At 39.8% G+C, this 21,357-nt stretch overlaps 1 protein-coding gene across 1 annotated transcript; it reads left to right on the top strand.

Annotated features, from left to right (window-relative positions):
* Window positions 1-204: 204 nt before the first annotated feature.
* Window positions 205-6,222, top strand: LOC122236209 (catenin alpha-2-like). Its single transcript, XM_042977102.1, has 3 exons — window positions 205-422; window positions 506-772; window positions 6,160-6,222. Exons 1-3 carry the CDS (start codon window positions 396-398, stop codon window positions 6,220-6,222), a joined length of 357 nt encoding a protein of 118 aa, XP_042833036.1. The 5' UTR covers window positions 205-395.
* Window positions 6,223-21,357: the final 15,135 nt, after the last annotated feature.

The following is a 21,357-nucleotide window of genomic DNA, read 5'->3' as shown; positions in this document are numbered from 1 at the left end:
ACTCCTATCCATGCAGGCTACTTGTCTGTATCTTGGTTTTTACATTTTCCCCAGCAATATTTGAGTGCCTTTTATAGGCCAAACATTTGCTAATAAGTAAAGGGCCACTAAACAAGATCGGGTTTCCTGCTCTCAAGAGATACAACACAGGAGGGACACATGCTTAAATATGTAACTCCAGTACAGTATAATAAGTATTGATGATAGGAGGGGATAGGGGCTTGTGGGAGCAGATAGAAGGAGACATCGCCTAGAGAGCTGGATGGAATAGGTTCCAGGAAGATGGGCCATGTTGAGTGAAAGGGTTGGGTAGAAGAGGGGTACTCCAGTATTTCATATGGAAAGAACACCATACACAAAGTCCTGGCAGCTAGAGAGAGGACAAGGGAAGGTAGATGGTTTACAAAATTCAGTGGAGTTCGGTGCGTCTGACTCAGAGTTCAATAACAAACGTTTCCATGGCAAACTCCATGGATGTGACAGGTTTCATGTTTTGCACACACAGGAGCTGAAGGACCCTCACTGTCGGAATGAGATGGCAGCCGCCCGAGGGGCTCTAAAGAAGAATGCCACAATGCTGTACACAGCCTCCCAAGCGCTTCTCCGCCACCCAGATGTTGCTGCCACCAGAGCCAACCGAGATTATGTGTTTAAACAAGTCCAGGAAGCCATTGCTGGCATCTCCAATGCTGCTCAAGCTACCTCGCCCACCGATGAAGCCAAAGGCCACACAGGCATCGGTGAGCTGGCTGCAGTCCTGAATGAGTTTGATGTAAGTGTCCCAGTGGTGCACACAGAGGGGTATACGTTTGTATTGAAAAAAATGATTTGGGGATGAAGGGCCACAGTAGCATACATGAATTTACCCCTCGTGGAAGCTTAGGATAAAATGTAAATTATATCGTATTTCTGTTGATGGGAATCCAACATAGTGGCAGAGCCTAGTTTTCTTGTATTCAAAGGATCTAACAACAATGTTGAAGAGGACCTGATGTTAGGCAAGCAGAAGCCCTGTAAATCATTAACTTTTTTTTATCCCACTGGTTATTTAGGGACCATTCATCACTTGGATGATGATCTTTATTTTTAAGGGGACAAATGTCATAAGCAGTGTAGGTATAGATTGCCTCTATGTTGTGCCTGGGTGAAGAACTACCCTCAATGTGTTCATTTTAAGTCATTGACAAACGTTGTTGCCCACTGATCCCACATGGGATCGCCATCTTCCTTGAATAGACCCCTCTGGGTAATGCCTCTGCAGGACCCATGAATGACCCACATTCTGCACCTGCTGTTTCTGGGGGTGTGTCCCAATGAGTGAAGCAGTAGGAAGATGGCATCAAAGTGAATGGGAGGCATTCATGTAATCAGTACCCCAGGATGAGAGCCCTCACTTCTCCTAGATCAGGATATGGACCCACCTATGGGATGCTGGAATTCATCTGAGCTCATTCTGTGTTCAGTGTGAGAGTCTAAGTGTGTTGTGAGAACTACCAAGATTTAAAATAATTGGTATCTGCTTTCAAGGATTCTATTTCCCTGTAAGGAGATGGGAGAAGTAGAATATATTAAATACCTTTCAAGGGATAAAACACAGTAGTAACGAAATTCATAAGAGAAAAATAGGTTACTTAATAGCTGTGGAGAAAGATGATGAGCTTGCTTTTGGATCTGTTGACATGAATTTTTGGCAGGAGATGACTGGCTAGAGAAGAGAATCGGGAACAAAGCAGTGATTGCTAGAGACCTAAAGCTGGAAGATCTAATGGAGGAATAATTATGATACTTGACCTAGCTGTTTTCATAGGGGTGTCTCCTCTTTTAGGTTTTTCAGTCAGTCAAAATATATAGAGATAGCTTAGACCATATACTGTTTCCTATGTTTTTTTCTTTTCTTCTTTTTTTTTTTTGCTCAAGATTAAATATAATAAATTTAAAGTGCCACAGGATCACCTGGGTGGCTCAGTTGGTTAAGTGTTGGGAGAGGAAGTTAATAACTCACATATCACATTCAACTGATTTCATGCAAGTGACAGGTTATATTTATTTAAAGATATTTGGAAATTTAGGGGCAACTGGGTGGCTCAGTTGGTTAAGTGTCCAGCTTTGGCTCAGGTCATGATCTCATGGTTTCTGGGTTTGGGCCTGGCTTTGGGCTCTGTGCTGACAGCTTGGAGCCTGGTGACTGCTTCAGATTCTGTGTCTCCCTTTCTCTGCCCCTCCCCACTCGTGCTCACACTCGCTCTCTCTTAATAAACATTATTTATTAGTTATAAATAATGTTTTAATGTCTTAAATAATATTTTTTAATGTTTATTTATTAAGTATTTACCACAGGGATTGGGGGTTAATATGTAATTCACAAAGTTTGAGGAGACAACTGAAAATCCATTGGAGCTAACAGAGTTCAGTAAGGTTATCAGTTTTAAAATATACGTCCACAGATTTGCAAAGTGCAAAAACATAGAGTAATGGAAAAACAGATCCTATTTTAAAAAAAATGATCTTGTTGATAGAAATGAAAAATAGTTTGTTGGCTTTATTTTATTCCTTATTTCCTTATAAATGTTGGAAATCATCTTGATACAGATGTGGAAGACTAGAAACAAAACAAAAAAAGCTGAGTGGCAAGTTCTACTTCTGGGTATGATATCACAATGATATCACAAGCCTGGGTGGGAAAACTATTGATTCTTAATTTTTACAATGTTCAGACAATCCCAATAAAAATTCTAAGAGTTCTTTTGCAACTTGACAGAGTAATGATGAAGTTTTTTTTCTGGACTAAGAATGAATAAGCCCATATTTTAAGGAGATGAAAATGAGCGGGTGATGTACTCGATATTAAAACATTCTAATGCTACATTAATGTTAAAAGTGTGCATTAGACCAAAAAACGCCTAGTCAAGTTAAACGGAATAGAAATTTGCAAAAAATCTCCAATACAAAATTATCTTATGAAATGATAGTTTTTAAAATTAGTAGGTGGATTAGTCAGATTTTGACAAAGCTATATTTTTATAATCCTATGTTAACTTCAAAAAGTAAACAGTAAACCCTGCCAGGACCTAGTAATAGGAGTAGAAGCACTGAATGCGGAAAAGTCCCTGGAAGGACAGTCAGACCCTTCAGCTGCTGCCACCTTCTGCCCAAGCGTGAGGACTCCACCTTCCCATTTTCTTTGTATCCAGAACCTTCTCACTGAAAGGAGCTTTAACTAAAAATGAGGTTCACTATACAAAAGGCTTTGGACTCATAAAATAAAACTTAAGCCTGTATGGGGAAAATCTATTAGCAAAATATGTTGGAAATACTTAAACATTTGAAATGTTGGTTTGTGTGTATGTGTGTGTGTGTTATTTATTTTATTTTATTTTTTAGTTTATTTATTTTTAAATATGAAATTTATTGTCAAATTGGTTTCCATACAACACCCAGTGCTCATCCCAACAGATGGCCTCCTCAGTACCTATCACCCACCCTCGCCTCCCTCCCACCCCCCATTAACCCTCAGTTTGTTCTCAATTTTTAAGAGTCTCTTATGTTTTGGCTTCCTCCCTCTGTAACCTCTCTTTTTTTTTTCTTTTTTCTTCCCCTCCCCCATGGTCTTCTGTTAAGTTTCTCAGGATCCACATAAGAGTGAAAACATACGGTATCTGTCTTTCTCTGTATGACTTATTTCACTTAGCATCACACTCTCCAGTTGCATCCACATTGCTACAAAAGGCCATATTTCATTCTTTCTCATTGCCATGTAGTATTTCGTTAACTGTAGTGATACGCTGTGCAAATATGGCTTTGGGAGGTTGATACCGAAATGTAAGTTTCTTACAGAACATGACATATTAACTAAGTAATTCACTGTATTTTCACTATTACACTAGGTAACTTTTATTAGTTAAAATAAGTGTATTATGTCAATTCTATGCTTATATAATACCAGACTACTCAATTATATATTGGCTAAGTATATTAATCAAGTAATATTTTATTAAGAATGTATACTGGTTCACAAGCTATATAAATAACTAAAGCATTATCTAATGTTTAAAACTTTATTTCTCAGAGATTGACAAATGTTTAAAACTTCATTTCTCAGAGATTGACAAAAATCATCAGGGAGAACCATCTATATTGGTGATTTATAGATAGTAATTCAATTGGGTATGGTTCCCTAAAAATTTAGCAAGTGCAGTTTCAGTACTTTCTCAAACATAGTAATGCTAATAAAGTATTACAGAATATGACCAGACATAAGGTAATTAGCCATTTGTAGATGTGTTGTTTTTTCCACCATTTGACACCAGCAAATCTAGACAGTCCTTAAGGATATTTGAAATTATCACTAAAAATTAATGTTCTCCTTCTCTTGGTAACAGAATTCTCCATTTCTGTTCTTTAGTTGCATAATGAATACTTTGTTGTTGTTTTTATTCTGCGGACATAGTGACTCGAAATTGATTTTTGAATTCAGACATGTGTCTTATATCCTAAAAGCTATTCTCAGATATTAAACAAATTGATACCACATTGGGAGGGAAACTCACTCAAACTTCCTGTGAATTAGGTTTCTGGCAATATCCCTTCCTGATGCTAGGTTTACTGACTTGCCAACGTGAAGGAGATTTTCAAAAGGAAAGTATGTTTGAGATCCTGAAGTGAAAGGAACTATAGAAATACACAAGTCCATTGTGAGCATGGCTAGCATGCCTTAATGTTCAATTTCAAGCACGATTTGTATTGGTCATCAGTATGCAAAACCCAGTTTTAGGGGCGGTAGGATGCAGAAGTGACGTAAAGTTTGATAGCTGACTAAAAACAAGGTAAAAATTAGTATTTTTACGTTAATTTGTTAAGTTGTAGGATTGATTTTTTTTTTTTAATCTAGGTAGTTAAAATTGTGGCTCAATGCATGGTGACCTATTTTCTGGCACTATTTTTCTGCCTACATGAATAGTTGATGTAGTGATTTATGAAGCAAAGGAATGAAGAAAAAAACCCAGGATTTTAACAACTTGAAACTGTCAAGGGAGTTTCTAATGATAAAATAGCAAAGAGAAAATGATTGCTAACCAATGGAAAAATCAGCCTCTGTTTAAAATGTGGCAGCTTGAGGTAGTTAATTTTATTGGGTGAAACTACTAAGGAATACTAAAAAGAATTTTAAAAATATAGTGACTACTCAGAAATAAATCCTATTAAAATGTCTATTTTACTGCCAGAAAACTTGAAAGAGTGAGAGGAAAATTAAAAGTTATTCCTACAGAATTTCTATTTTAAAGAGAAGAGAGTATACTATATCTTGTTTTTTGAAGCTTCTTTTGTAGATGAAGGCACTTGAGAAAAATGGAAATTAACACCATTCATGGACCAGTCTTTATAATTGGTAGCTATTTGCATTTTAAACGTTTGTTTTAAATCAGATAGTAAGTAAACACAATCTCAAATTCCTCTAACTTTATTACCTTCTTGTGAATTTTCTTACTTTTCCCCACCTGCCCTGGGTATTTGCTTGATTAGTAATTATTTTCTTGGACATTTAGTTTCTCTTTCTCCACTAGGAGAAATTCCCTCAGCCTATAGAAAAATGTATTTCTCTTCTACAGTCTGAGAAGAAAATAAAGCATTAGTTTACTATATTTACCATTTTTCTCATACTTCACTCTTCTCCTTACACAGTTCTTTAAGAACAGTTGTTAAATAAGTCAATGCCAGTCCTTGTTTCCGTGTCTTGGCTACCACTAGCTCCTACCTTTTTGAGCCTTGTCATCCAACTTTTACTGCCCCTCCTCTGTAACTCTGTGTTTGAATCTTTAAGGACCCCCAAGTCTATGTGATTTTACTTGCTAGTTCTCAACTACTTTAAATTTGGAATGGGGGGGGGTGGATTTTAATAGCATTAACCATATTCTTTTTTTTTCTTCGTATTTTTTCTGATTTGCAAGATTTATTTTTATTGAAGAGTAGGACATTCAGACCTCAAATATATTGAGTGAAATATCACCATGACATACCAACTCTACATACATTGCCCTTGCTATTTCTACCTGATTTTTCACACCCTCTTCCCTCTGGTATTTCTCCCATTTTCTCCCTCTTCTTTCTTTTTAAGTATAATTGTGTGGATCTAAAGGTAATTCTCTTACTGCTGGTATTCAGTGGATAGAAGTGTTGGAATGTGAGCATAAGACATCATGGAGCATCTACATCACAGGCCAATGAGGATAGCAAAACTCTTTATCTGACAAGGGTAGAGCACATAGACCAACTGCACTGATGGGAGAATTGTCCTCTGGGGAGCATCTCCATGTTAGGGTGGTCACTGCCCCAAGGTGATTCCAACTATGGGCACTTCTCAGGTATGTATGGACAATCTAGGAGATCTAGTTGGAAAAACGTGGTTAAGAAACAGGAGTTAGATGGTAACTCATTTCATAGCAAGACGCCAGCCCATTTTTGGGACATGGAGGTTTCTGGACACCCAAGCATAATAACCCTAGCCCAGGGTTTAGAACCCAGGGTTGGAATACAGGCCCAGTGGAGAGCTGGAGTGCTAATACAGGTATCTTAGGTAAGAAGCCCAAATGCATGACCTCATGCAGACCTATGCTTCAGGAGACTAAAGAGGTAGAGTTTTTCAGTTGGTACTCTACTCTAAACATCTCTCTTAATACCTTTTGAATAGTGAGATTAATTCTTAGATGCTCCTGTTGAAAGCCTGATCCCTTAAGGAGCCGTGAACCAGAATTCTGGCTGGCTCAGTGATTCTTAAAGGGTTTTATTGACTCATGGTCTCTCCAAGGAGGCAAGAAGGAATGCCTCCTTAAAGTAGTACATTTTCACAGAGCACCTTGTTGAGCTCCTTCCCAGTTCTAACCCTCCCTTTTGCTGTGGAAATCAACATAGGTCTTTCTCAGAGAGGCCTACCCTAGGTCTCCTCTTCTCCTGTGATACTCCGTAAAGCCATTCTGACTGCAGACATGTGGGAACACTCACATTAGGTTATGGAAAAGGTAAGCTTCCTATGTATTACATTAGCATGAGGACAGAAAAAAAGAGGAGAAATCCCTGACAAAATACTGTAAACATACTGATGAAGAAAACTCAAGATACAGCTTATGTCCTAAAGCAGTTAGCAAGAAGAAAGCCAAATGCATAAAAATTAAAGCCAGTAAGCAGGACCATTTAGCTTCTGGAAAGCAATTTTGGTTCCTAATTCAGGTACTAAAAAGAGGAAGAAGGCAAATTCAGCAACTTTCTGAGTGTATGCCAATATTTTTGAAGGCTTAACATCTGTAGAGTTGTACCTGTTGTTCTTTAATGCTTTTATTGGTACTTTTTTTTTTTAAAGTAAGCTCTATTCCCAACATGGGGCTTGAACTCGCAACCCAAATAGCAAGAGTCGTATGCTCTGCTGACTGAGCCAGTCTGGCACCCCTATTAGTACTCTTCAATAATCTCTGCCATATTCCTATCAAATGGTTCCCTTTTAATGGCCTTTGGAAGTAGCCCAGGATATTGGGAAGAGCTCAGGACTTGGATTGCAGTGTGTGGCTACTACTCCAAGCTCTGTAAAATTTTAAGAATGTGTGACCTTGGGTTGCGGAGATAGTATCTCTAGGCCTTGGAAAAAGATTTAGCTACAGGATAGCTAAGATGATTAAGAGTATAGAGTATGCCAAGTGAGATGTAAGAAGGAAGGACTGCAAGGTATAAAGGAGTAATACTCTGTAAACAGCTATATTTACTGCGATGCATAAATGATGTGCTATACACTTACCTATGTAGTATGCACCTACATACTAGTGTGTGTTGGGGGATGGGTAAAATTAGGGAGGATCAAATCATAGATTTCCTGGAGGAGGCAGTGCATGAGTAGGAATTAACATGCTGATGTGTGAATGAGTATTTCTCAGAAAGAACACCATTTCATGTGGCAGCATTAATCACTAAAATAGTTCTGGAACCGAGGAATGAGAAGAAACCTGGCTGAGTGAGCTGGAGGCAGATCCGGGAGTGCTCTGTAGGCCTTGCAAGGCCAAGGACTGAGCTTCAACCTGAAGGCATTAGGAAGTTGCTGGTGCTCCAGGCAGGGGAATGCATGGTCAAATTTGTGTTTTTAAAGTGACCTCTGCCTACAGGGTGGAGAATGGACTCAGAAGGGACAAAGCTGCAGTGTAGGAGGGTGGTTATGGCGAGCAAGGTGACCAGTGCCCTAAATCCATTGTTGGAGGAGGAATGGGATAAATGGGTGGGTCTGAACCATGTTGAGGGAGGAGAGTGAACAGGCCTTGACAATTGTACTTTTCGTTTGCATATATCAAAAGTTAATGTTTTGTACAGTAGTCTTTAGTTAAAAAGACCAAACATTTGTAATTCCAACTATGAAATCTGGGGAAGTTTCAGTTGTTTGTGGGATATTTGATTTTTTGCATAAAAAAAAAAACCTTCTCACGCTTTTTTTTCCTGGCTCTTTAATTCACGTATATACACAACAGTATGATTATTAAATGCCTAGTAATTGACATAGATCTATGTTTTGGATAATTTAAATCTAAACTCTACATCTAGGATTTTCCTAATTAGTTTAAGTTATTTATATGCAAGTGAGCTTTCATTAGTATGTGCTTACTAATGCACATTTTACTTTTTAAAAACTAAATTTTAGAGACACTTTTAAAAAAATGGGACATGGATTTCCCCATCTGAGAGGACATAGTATCAATGACTGGGGGTTAGTAGGGTCCAGAGATTCTCATCTTTTTTCCAGATACTATCACAATGTACTGCCCGTAAATCTGTCTGCTTTTTTCTACTCTGCCAAATTAAACTCTTGAAAATGGCCTTTTAAGCTTTTCTGGCTTAATGTGGTATTACAGCATTCGTTATCATGTACTGACATCTGGTGGCCAAATCGAACATTAGGAACACTCCAGTGCATTCCTGTATGCCTGTAAACCTAGCACAACCTAAATATGGGCCAAGACTCCCGATGTAAATATGGAGAAGGTGTACTCTGCCTTCACAGAACTTTCAGTCGGCTTCAGGCACCCTTCTGCACACTAAAATTATGCCATGGGAATTGCATTAATCCTTTTCGGAAAACTAGCTCTAGGAAAGTGGTAAAGATGGATACAGAGGCAGATGAGTTTGCAAGAAGAGAAGCTCCAGGCAGGAGGTAGAGCTGAGGGTCGTTCTGCTGGCTGTGTGTGGGACCAGGTCAGCCAACATCAACCAACAACATATTCTCTGCTTCCTGAGTCATACCACGTGCCTCCCCAGGACCAGTTTATCCACTATCCTCCTTTTTTGTCCAAGAAATCTTACTGTGGGATACTGACTCCTCCGATGACTTCTTGTCTGCAAACAGCTTTAATTTAAGGTGTTGTAAACCAGGAATATTTTCTGATCGTATCATTTAAATTTTTATTTTCTTAAAAGCTATTTCAAGGAAATATCCCAAGACAATTTAGTTTTCTATATTTCACTTAGTAAATATGGAGCTACAAAAATCATTGAGAGAAAAAAACAATATGATTTGAAATATTTGAAAGTTGTATTTGAAATTTCAAATCCTTATTACCCTCCGTGTTGTCTGTAATTAAAATCATATTTTTAATCTTTTTATTTATTTTCACAAGAGAAAATGAAAATCTTTTCTTCACTGAATAATGTTTTCCTTTAAAAAAAATTTTTTTTTAATGTTTATTTATTTTTGAAAGAGTGAGACAGAGCGTGAGTCGGGGAGGGGCAGAGAGAGAGGGAGACACAGAATCTGAAGCAGGCTTCAGACTCTGGGCTGTCAGCACAGTGCCTGATGCGGGGCTCGAACTCATAAGCTATGAGATCATGACCTGAGCTGAAGTTGGACGCCCAAATGCTGAACCACTCAGGTGCCCCAATAATGTTTTCCTTTGAGAATATTGGCAGATTCTGTGCATATGAGCTCACCTTTATTTCAAATAATTAGTTCTAAATGTAACTGATTATTGATGTAATGGATCATCATATTCTACATTGTCTAAACGTGTGATGGCAAATACCATGTTGATTATCATCTAATTAGTTATACTTTAAAATTGGGGAACAAAATGAGCTCTTTTATCTAGTGAACTATTTAGTGGTGAAAAATAGGATTTATTTAAAATATTGACCTCCTTAGTCTTAGTTTCTTTCGTGATTTCTTACGTTAGAAGTGCTTGTCGTAGCCCTTCAGGATTATACCTTTCCCTTTTATGCACTCTCCATATTACAAGTAGGCATATATTCAGTACTCATTTATAGGATTTGGTTTGATTCCGTGATGAGGTAAACACATGTGCTCATGCACACACACACCTGCTCCTCCCCCCTAAAAACACTAATTTTGATTTCTTATTAACCAAACTCCTTAATATACATCCTGAACTTCTCCGACAGTATTTTCTGGAAACTTTACTGTAACCTATTGAGTCCCATTGTTTATTTATCCAAATGTTCTCTGGGGCTGTTTTGTTCTTACTGCACACATTCATTGAGCTAAGAACGGAGGGGAACGGTTACCCAGAGATGCAAGTGTGGTAGTAAATTTGTCAGGTGGCTAACATCACTGAGGGCATGACTGGGGCCCATGCTAGTCGTCCTCGTTACAGTGGTCATACTTGTGGACAATGGCACAGCATGGCATAGGACAAACAGAACAAGCTTGTGTTTAAATCTGACCATACAACTCTTCCTTCCTTGCCTTTGTTTCTGCATCTATAAAATGGGGTAATAATGTTGACTTACCAAGATGGTGATAATAGTTATATGGGATAAACATTCTTGGGTGCCTCATCCTTGGTGGGCACTTAGAAATGCTAGTTGTCTTTTTCTCCTACTTCTCTTTACAGAAGTCACAGACAGATGTCTTCCATCCAAAGTTACTGTGGAAACTATTGGCTAGAAAATGCTTAGAGAACAGTTCCTAACTGAAAAGTTGTGTTCTTCCTTGGTCACATCCAGACCTCCAAGAAAAGTCTGGCCACAGTGTAGATTAGATTACCACCTGGCCTAAGAATTAATTTCTTAAACTTTTTTATTGCAGTATAGTTGACATATAATGTTATATTAGTTTCAAGTGTGCAACATTGATTCAACAGTTCTATACATTATACGGTACTGACTACACTAAGTCTAGCTACCATCCGTCACCATACAACACTATTACATACCATTGATTATACGCCCTATGCTGTACTCCTCCTCATGCTTGTGACTTAAAGTTGAGCTTTAGTACCTCTCAATCCCCTTCACCTATTTTGTCCATTCCCCCTCCCCCTCCCTCTGGCAAACACCAGTACCCTTCAGTCCATTTCTGGTTTGTTTTGTTTTTTTTTAGGTTCCACACATAACTGAAATCATATGGTATTTGTATTCCTCTGCCTGACTTATTTCACTTAGCATAATACCTTCTATGTCCATCCATATTGTTGCAAATGGCAGAATCTCATTCTATTTTTACAGCTAAGTAATATTCCTGTGTGTGTGTGTGTGTGTGTGTGTGTACACAGCACATCTTCTTTATCCATCTATTGATGGACATTTCAGTTGATTCCATACCTTGGCTATTGTAAATAATGCTACAGTGAACATAGGGGTTCATACGTCTTTTCAAATTAGTGTTTGTTTTCTTTGGCTAAATAGTAGTAGAATTGTTGGATCCTATAGTATTTGTGTTTAATTTTTTGAGGAGCTTCCACACTGTTTTCATAGTGGTTGTACCAATTTACATTCCCACCAACAGTGCACAAGGGTTCCCTTTCTCCAAGGATAATTTTTTTTAATGTTTGTCTCTTTTGAGAGTGAGAAAGAGTGAGAGAGAGTGAGAGAGGAGGAGCAGAGAGAGTGCAAATCTCAATCAGGTTCCGTGCCATCAGAGCAGAGCCTGAGGTAGGCTTGATCTCACAACCGTGAGCTGAAATCAACAGCTTGACCCTTGACTGACCAAGCCACTCATGTGCCCCTCTCCAAGGATGAATTGTAAAGAGTGAAGTTGTAAGTCTAGTGCTAGCACTAGGAATGTAGGTTTCTCCCTTGTGTTTGTTTGGTAATTCTCATTGCTTCTGATGTGGTGAGAGACCCCTTTATCTTCCTATTAAATATCAGAGTTATTCAGGTTTGGTGGTCTCTTAAGATTCTCCTAGTACACCAAGAAGGAAAAGAGTGGCTGACAGAAAGGGGTAAAAATGGAAGATGAAATGATGGCAAAGATTGGTGTTCTTCCTTCATCCAAGAACCACAATGCCAAGGAATATATAATTATTTTTTAACATGTTCTACCCAGGTGATAACTTTCTACCACAGTTAATTAGCAAGACACGACACTTGGTTTAAAAAGCCTAATACAAAAGATAAGGAAAAAACACTGTGAAAAGACATTATTAATGCCTACACTTAATGCTCAGCTTTTCTATCGCCAATATTCTCTTAAAAACCTCCAGGATTAAACCCCTCAGTTTTGATGAGGAGAAGAATGGATCCATATTCCTGGAATAGAACATAGACTCGTAAATCAGAGGGAATTTCTAATACCTGGATGATACAGAGAATCAAAGATTAGTAATAATCTCCTTTTATTGTTGAGTTCATATAACCCAATTTGTAAAATAACCCAATTTAGGAGTGTAGAAAGTGATTTCCGAAGAACTCACTTAGTTCAAAGTGATAGAAACTATTATCCTTCTAGCCCAAGTATGGATATGTCTTTCTATTTCAGAGGTATTGGCCAAGAATGGTACACGAAGTGCTTCCTCTAAATTTCTATTAAGTCCCTAAAAGTACTCCCCGCCCCCATTAATGATGCAATCTAAGTAGAAGAATGTGCTTGTGGGGAGCCTGGGTGGCTCAGTTGGTTGAGCGCCTGACTCAGGCTTATGATTCATGGGATTGAGCCCTGCATCAGGCTCTGTGCAGACAGCTGACAGCTTGGAGCCTGCTTTGGATTCTGTGTTTCCTTTCTCTGCCCCCCACTCACACTGCTTGCTCACTCGCTCTCTCTCAAAACTAAACAAACACTAAGAAGAAAAAAAAGAATGTGCTTGCAATGCAGGTGCGGCTTCCAGACAGGTCCTGCCTTCTCCCTCTCTTACTAGTTTGCCTCTCCTACAGCTTTTCTTTGAAGAAATTCTGCAGCTGACATGCTTGTCTCCCAGGCCCATGCTTTTAGTATATTCTCTGAAAGGATGAGACACACACGTACATCTGTGTGAGGGGTCTTCCTGTCCTCTTCGTACTTCATGCTTAGCCTTCATCATACTTCTTAAGCTTATTCTGATTGCTGAGGGCCTCTAAGCTGGTAATGACCTTGGTGTTATTTTTTTTAAGTTTATTTGTCTTGAGAGAGAGTGAGCAGGGGAGGAGCAGAGAGAGAGAGGGAGAGAGAACATCCCAAGCAGGCTCTGTACCCACAGTGGAGCCCGATGCAGGGCTAGATCTCAAGACCGTGAGATCACAACCTGAACAGATACCAAGAATTGGAGGCTTAACTGAGCCGCCTAGGCACCTCTTCTTGGTGTCATTTTCTTTTACTTTTCCTTCTCAGTTTTTGATGTATGTTTAGAAATTTAAAAATAAGCTTTCACAATCATATATTGTATATAATGTACACAATTTTTTCTACATAAGAAAAAAGCTGTGATCTTTCCTCCTTTCGTTTTTCTTTTGTTCTAAATACATCTTGCAGCTTCATTCCTTCCAGGAGATGCTTATGCATATTATTTGAAAGACCAAATGAATTCCTAGTTGGGAAGTTTGAACTAATTGCAGTGACACCCCCCCCCCCAGGATACTTTCTAAACCTAGCAAAACTGACCAGATTTGCACATAAGTTAAGAATCTTCTTTACCTGAAAACAAGTATTACTCTGAAGAATATTTGCATGTATTTGAATGAATGATGCGAAGATTTTTAAATCCTCCATTTGCTCAAAATAGTCTGTTTGGCATAGCATTTAAACACAGAAGCATCATCAACCAGAAAAGTTTTCTCAGAAATTTCTTTCTTTCATTTTGTTTTAAACAAAGATCTCTGACAGATGTGAAGAAAGATGTCATTTGTGGATATCTGACGTAGATCTCCTAGGGTGAAAAAGGTAATGTGCTTGATCTGTTACTAGCCTCCTAAACGTGGCAGCCCTTTGGTCTGTGGATACAGGCTGGTTTTATTTTCACACTCTCTCAAGCCTCACATACCAGAATCACTTTTAAAATCTGGAGCAGCGAAATAAGCCGAAAGTGACACAAGGAAGATGCAGACTTAATACTAACATTCTAGGGGCGCCTGGGTGGCTCAGTCAGTTAAGTGTTCAACTTCAGCTCAGGTCATGACCTCACATTTTGCGAGTTTGAGTCCCATGTGGGGCCCTGTGCTGACAGCTCAGAGCCTGGAGCCTGCCTTGGGTTCTGTGTCTCCCTCTCTCTCTACCCTTCCCCTGTTTGTGCTTTGTCTCTGTCTCTCAAAGTAAATGAGCGTTAAGGAAAAATTTAATACTAACACTCTAGCACCTAAGAAATCACTTCCCTGCAGCAGGTAAATTTGAAAAAAAAAATTGCAGTGAAAATACCCAATAAACCTGAATGTATGTTTTATGTGAATATATATGAGTATGAATTATAACATATATAAACTCACACCAGATGTTTATGGTTTTTCTTTGGCTTGTGATGACTGTTAAGAGTTTTTTCACCTATATTTCTTCCCAAACTTTGACAAGTGATTCCTTAATTAAAAAATATATTTTACGAGGGGGTTCCGGAAGATGGCAGCGTAGGAGGATGCTGGGCTCACCGCGCGTCCTGCTGATCACTTAGATTCCACCTACACCTGCCTAAAGAACCCAGAAAACCGCCAGAGGATTAGCAGAACGGAGTCTCTGGAGCCAAGAGCAGACGAGAGGCCCACGGAAGAGGGTAGGAAGGGCGGCGAGGCTGAGCGCGCTCCACGGACTGGCGGGAGGGAGCCGGGGCGGAGGGGCGGCTCGCCGGCCAAGCAGAGCCCCCGAGTCTGGCTGGCAAAAGCGGAGGGGCCGGACGGACTGTGTTCCGACAGCAAGCGCGACTCAGCGACTGGGAGGTCATAAGTTAACAACTCTGCTCAGAAAGCGGGAAGGCTGGAGGACAAAGGGAGGGAGAGCTGCTGAGCCCCCGGACGGCAGAGCTCAGCTTGGCGGGGAACAAAGGCGCTCACCAGCGCCATCTCCCCCGCCCATCCCCCAGCCAAAATCCCAAAGGGAACCAGTTCCTGCCAGGGAACTTGCTCGCGCAGCGCAAACACCCAACTCTGTGCTTCTGCGGAGCCAAACCTCCGGCAGCGGATCTGACTCCCTCCCGCTGCCACAGGGCCCCTCCTGAAGTGGATCACCTAAGGAGAAGCGAGCTAAGCCTGCCCCTCCAGCCCCCGTGCACCTTGCCTGCCCACCCCAGCTAATACACCAGATCCCCAGCAACACAAGCCTGGCAGTGTGCAAGTAGCCCAGACGGGCCACGCCACCCCACAGTGAATCCCGCCCCTAGGAGAGGGGAAGAGAAGGCACACACCAGTCTGACTGTGGCCCCAGCGGTGGGCTGGGGGCAGACATCAGGTCGGACTGCGGCCCCGCCCACCAACTCCAGTTATACACCACAGCACAGGGGAAGTGCCCTGCAGGTCCTCACCACTCCAGGGACTATCCAAAATGACCAAACGGAAGAATTCCCCTCAGAAGAATCTCCAGGAAATAACAACAGCTAATGAACTGATCAAAAAGGATTTAAATAATATAACAGAAAGTGAATTTAGAATAATAGTCATAAAATTAATCATTGGGCTTGAAAACAGTATACAGGACAGCAGAGAATCTCTTGCCACAGAGATCAAGGGACTAAGGAACAGTCATGAGGAGCTGAAAAACGCTTTAAACGAAATGCAAAACAAAATGGAAACCATGACGGCTCGGCTTGAGGAGGCAGAGGAGAGAATAGGTGAACTAGAAGATAAAGTTATGCAGAAAGAGGAAGCTGAAAGAAAGAGATAAAAAAATCCAGGAGTATGAGGGGAAAATTAGAGAACTAAGTGATACACTAAAAAGAAATAATATATGCATAATTGGTATCCCAGAGGAGGAAGAGAGAGGGAAAGGTGCTGAAGGGGTACTTGAAGAAATTATAGCTGAGAACTTCCCTGAACTGGGGAAGGAAAAAGGCATTGAAATCCAAGAGGCACAGAGAACTCCCTTCAGACGTAACTTGAATCGATCTTCTGCACGACATATCATAGTGAAACTGGCAAAATACAAGGATAAAGAGAAAATTCTGAAAGCAGCAAGGGATAAACGTGCCCTCACATATATATAAAGGGAGACCTATAAGACTCGTGACTGATCTCTCCTTTGAAACTTGGCAGGCCAGAAAGGCTTGGCACGATATCTACAGTGTGCTAAACAGAAAAAATATGCAGCCGAGAATCCTTTATCCAGCAAGTCTGTCATTTAGAATAGAAGGAGAGATAAAGGTCTTCCCAAACAAACAAAAACTGAAGGAATTTGTCACCACGAAACCAGCCCTACAAGAGATCCTAAGGGGGATCCTGTGAGACAAAGTACCAGAGACATCACTACAAGCATAAAACATACAGACATCACAATGACTCTAAACCCGTATCTTTCTATAATAACACTGAATGTAAATGGATTAAATGCGCCAACCAAAAGACATAGGGTATCAGAATGGATAAAAAAACAAGACCCATCTATTTGCTGTCTACAAGAGACTCATCTTAGATCTGAGGACACCTTTAGATTGAGAGTGAGGGGATGGAGAACTATTTATCACGCTACTGGAAGCCAAAAGAAAGCTGGAGGAGCCATACTTATATCAGACAAACTAGACTTTAAATGAAAGGCTGTAACAAGAGATGAAGAAGGGCATTATATAATAATCACAGGGTCTATCCATCAGGAAGAGCTAACAATTATAAGTGTCTATGTGCCGAATACCGGAGCCCCCAGATATATAAAACAATTACTCATAAACATAAGCAACCCTATTGATAAGAATGTGGTCATTGCAGGGGACTTTAACACCCCACTTACAGAAATGGATAGATCATCTAGACACATGGTCAATAAAGAAACAAGGGCCCTGAATGACACATTGGATCAGATGGACTTGACAGATATATTTAGAACTCTGCATCCCAAAGCAACAGAATATACTTTCTTCTCGAGTGCACATGGAACATTCTCCAAGATAGATCATATACTGGGTCACAAAACAGCCCTTCATAAGTTTACAAGAATTGAAATTATACCATGCATACTTTCAGACCACAATGCTATGAAGCTTGAAATCAACCACAGGAAAAAGTCTGGAAAACCTCCAAAAGCATGGAGGTTAAAGAACACCCTACTAACGAATGAGTGGGTCAACCAGGCAATTAGAGAAGAAATTAAAAAATATATGGAAACAAACGAAAATGAAAATACAACACTCCAAACGCTTTGGGACGCAGCGAAGGCAGTCCTGAGAGGAAAATACATTGCAATCCAGGCCTATCTCAAGAAACAAGAAAAATCCCAAATACAAAATCTAACAGCACACCTAAAGGAAATAGAAGCCAAACAGCAAAGGCAGCCTAAACCCAGCAAAAGAAGAGAAATAATAAAGACCAGAGCAGAAATAAACAATATAGAATCTAAAAAAACTGTAGAGCAGATCAATGAAACCAAGAGTTGGTTTTTTGAAAAAATAAACAAAATTGACAAACCTGTAGCCAGGCTTCTCAAAAAGAAAAGGGAGATGACCCAAGTAGATAAAATCATGAATGAAAATGGAATTATTACAACCAATCCCTCAGAGATACAAACAACTATCAGGGAATACTATGAAAAATTATATGCCAACAAATTGGACAACCCGGAAGAAATGGACAAATTCCTAAACACCCACACTCTTCCAAAACTCAATCAGGAGGAAATAGAAAGCTTGAACAGACCCATAACCAGCGAAGAAATTGAATCGGTTATCAAAAATCTCCCAACAAATAAGAGTCCAGGACCAGATGGCTTCCCAGGGGAGTTCTACCAGACGTTTAAAGCAGAGATAATACCTATCCTTCTCAAGCTATTCCAAGGAATAGAAAGGGAAGGAAAACTTCCAGACTCATTCTATGAAGCCAGTATTACTTTGATTCCTAAACCAGACAGAGACCCAGTAAAAAAAGAGAACTACAGGCCAATATCTCTGATGAATATGGATGCAAAAATTCTCAATAAGATACTAGCAAATCGAATTCAACAGCATATAAAAAGAATTATTCACCATGATCAAGTGGGATTCATTCCTGGGATGCAGGGCTGGTTCAACATTCGCAAATCAGTCAACGTGATACATCACATTAACAACAAAAAAAGAGAAGAACCATATGATCCTGTCAATCGATGCAGAAAAGGCCTTTGACAAAATCCAGCACCCTTTCTTAATAAAAACCCTTGAGAAAGTCGGGATAGAAGGAACATACTTAAAGATCATAAAGGCCATTTATGAAAAGCCCACAGCTAACATCATCCTCAACGGGGAAAAACTGAGAGCTTTTTCCCTGAGATCAGGAACACGACAGGGATGCCCACTCTCACCGCTGTTGTTTAATATAGTGCTGGAAGTTCTAGCATCAGCAATCAGACAACAAAAGGAAATCAAAGGCATCAAAATTGGCAAAGATGAAGTCAAGCTTTCGCTTTTTGCAGATGACATGATATTATACATGGAAAATCCGATAGACTCTACCAAAAGTCTGCTAGAACTGATACATGAATTCAGCAAAGTTGCAGGATACAAAATCAATGTGCAGAAATCAGTTGCATTCTTATACACTAACAATGAAGCAACAGAAAGACAAATGAAGAAACTGATCCCATTCACAATTGCACCAAGAAGCATAAAATACCTAGGAATAAATCTAACCAAAGATGTAAAAGATCTGTATGCTGAAAACTATAGAAAGCTTATGCAGGTAATTGAAGAAGATATAAAGAAATGGAAAGACATTCCCTGCTCATGGATTGGAAGAATAAATATTGTCAAAATGTCAATACTACCCAAAGCTATCTACACATTCAATGCAATCCCAATCAAAATTGCACCAGCATTCTTCTCGAAACTAGAACAAGCAATCCTAAAATTCATATGGAACCACAAAAGGCCCCGAATAGCCAAAGTAATTTTGAAGAAGAAGACCAAAGCGGGAGGCATCACAATCCCAGACTTTAGCCTCTACTACAAAGCTGTCATCATCAAGACAGCATGGTATTGGCACAAAAACAGACACATAGACCAATGGAATAGAATAGAAACCCCAGAACTAGACCCACAAACGTATGGCCAACTCATCTTTGACAAAGCAGGAAAGAACATCCAATGGAAAAAAGACAGTCTCTTTAACAAATGGTGCTGGGAGAATTGGACAGCAACATGCAGAAGGTTGAAACTAGACCACTTTCTCACACCATTCACAAAAATAAACTCAAAATGGATAAAGGACCTGAATGTGAGACAGGAAACCATCAAAACCTTAGAGGAGAAAGCAGGAAAAGACCTCTCTGACCTCAGCCGTAGCAATCTCTTACTCGGCACATCCCCAAAGGCAAGGGAATTAAAAGCAAAAGTGAATAACTGGGACCTTATGAAGATAAAAAGCTTCTGCACAGCAAAGGAAACAACCAACAAAACTAAAAGGCAACCAACGGAATGGGAAAAGATATTTGCAAATGACACATCGGACAAAGGGCTAGTATCCAAAATCTATAAAGAGCTCATCAAACTCCACACCCGAAAAACAAATAACCCAGTGAAGAAATGGGCAGAAAACATGAATAGACACTTCTCTAAAGAAGACATCCGGATGGCCAACAGGCACATGAAAAGATGTTCAACGTCGCTCCTTATCAGGGAAATACAAATCAAAACCACACTCAGATATCACCTCACGCCAGTCAGAGTGGCCAAAATGAACAAATCAGGAGACTATAGATGCTGGAGAGGATGTGGAGAAACAGGAACCCTCTTGCACTGTTGGTGGGAATGCAAATTGGTGCAGCCGCTCTGGAAAGCAGTGTGGAGGTTCCTCAGAAAATTAAAAATAGACCTACCCTATGACCCAGCAATAGCACTGCTGGGAATTTATCCAAGGGATACAGGAGTACTGATGCATAGGGGCACTTGTACCCCAATGTTTATAGCAGCACTCTCAACAATAGCCAAATTATGGAAAGAGCCGAAATGTCCATCAACTGATGAATGGATAAAGAAATTGTGGTTTATATACACAATGGAATACTACGTGGCAATGAGAAAAAATGAAATATGGCCTTTTGTAGCAACGTGGATGGAACTGGAGAGTGTGATGCTAAGTGAAATAAGCCATACAGAGAAAGACAGATACCATATGGTTTCACTCTTATGTGGATCCTGAGAAACTTAACAGAAACCCATGGGGGAGGGGAAGGAAAAAAAAAAAGAGGTTAGAGTGGGAGAAAGCCAAAGCATAACAGACTGTTAAAAACTAAGAGCAAACTGAGGGTTGATGGGGGGTGGGAGGGAGGGCAGGGTGGGTGATGGGTATTGAGGAGGGCACCTTTTGGGATGAGCACTGGGTGTTGTATGGAAACCAATTTGACAGTAAATTTCATCTATTAAAAAAAAAAGATGACTATTTAAATAACACAGTGAAAAAAATATATATATTTTACTTGAAAATATTGGAAACTGTTCACAGATATACTGCAAATATAAAAATAATACCTCTATGTTCTTCAAGCTTCACCTGTTGTTAGTGTTTTACCCCATTTACTGTTTTGTGTGTGTGTGTTCTCTCTTTCTCCTTCAGGCACACAGACTCCTTAATTGTCAAATGGGTAAAGTCAGCTTTATTATATACGCTTACACACATAACAGACACTCTTTCCCTAATTATATCTACTAAAAATTACAGATCTTTTAAAAAAAATTAACATTTATTTATTATTGAGAGACAGAGAGACATAGAGCATGAGACACAGAGGGGTAGAGAGACGGGGAGACACAGAATCTGAAGCAGGCTCCAGGCTCTGAGCTGTCAGCACAGAGCCCGACGCGGGGCTTGAACTCACGGACTGTGAGATCATGACCTGAGCCAAAATCAGGCGCCTAACCAACTGAGCCACCCAGGTGCCCCCAGAATTACAGATTTTTTAAAAGGGATGACACCAGCACACGTATTAATTTGCTAGTTTTGCCTGGTTCAAAGGGTTATTTGATGAAGGGCTGTGGGTACGATACAATCTTCCCCAATACGGTCTTTACACAGTAACATCCATAAAAAAAACTG

The sequence above is a fragment of the Panthera tigris genome, assembly GCF_018350195.1.
Source record: "Panthera tigris isolate Pti1 chromosome A3 unlocalized genomic scaffold, P.tigris_Pti1_mat1.1 chrA3_random_Un_scaffold_100, whole genome shotgun sequence".
Classification (NCBI taxonomy): domain Eukaryota; kingdom Metazoa; phylum Chordata; class Mammalia; order Carnivora; family Felidae; genus Panthera; species Panthera tigris.
This window is presented reverse-complemented; position numbering and strand designations above follow the sequence as displayed.

Excerpts from the sequence above, each read along its gene's own strand:
- LOC122236209 (XM_042977102.1), top strand. The coding sequence starts at position 396 with ATGGTTTACAAAATTCAGTGGAGTTCG. Across the intron at positions 423-505 it reads ACAAAATTCAGTGGAGTTCG|GAGCTGAAGGACCCTCACTG; the intron begins GTGCGTCTGACT and ends TTGCACACACAG. Across the intron at positions 773-6,159 it reads CAGTCCTGAATGAGTTTGAT|TGGATAGAAGTGTTGGAATG; the intron begins GTAAGTGTCCCA and ends GCTGGTATTCAG.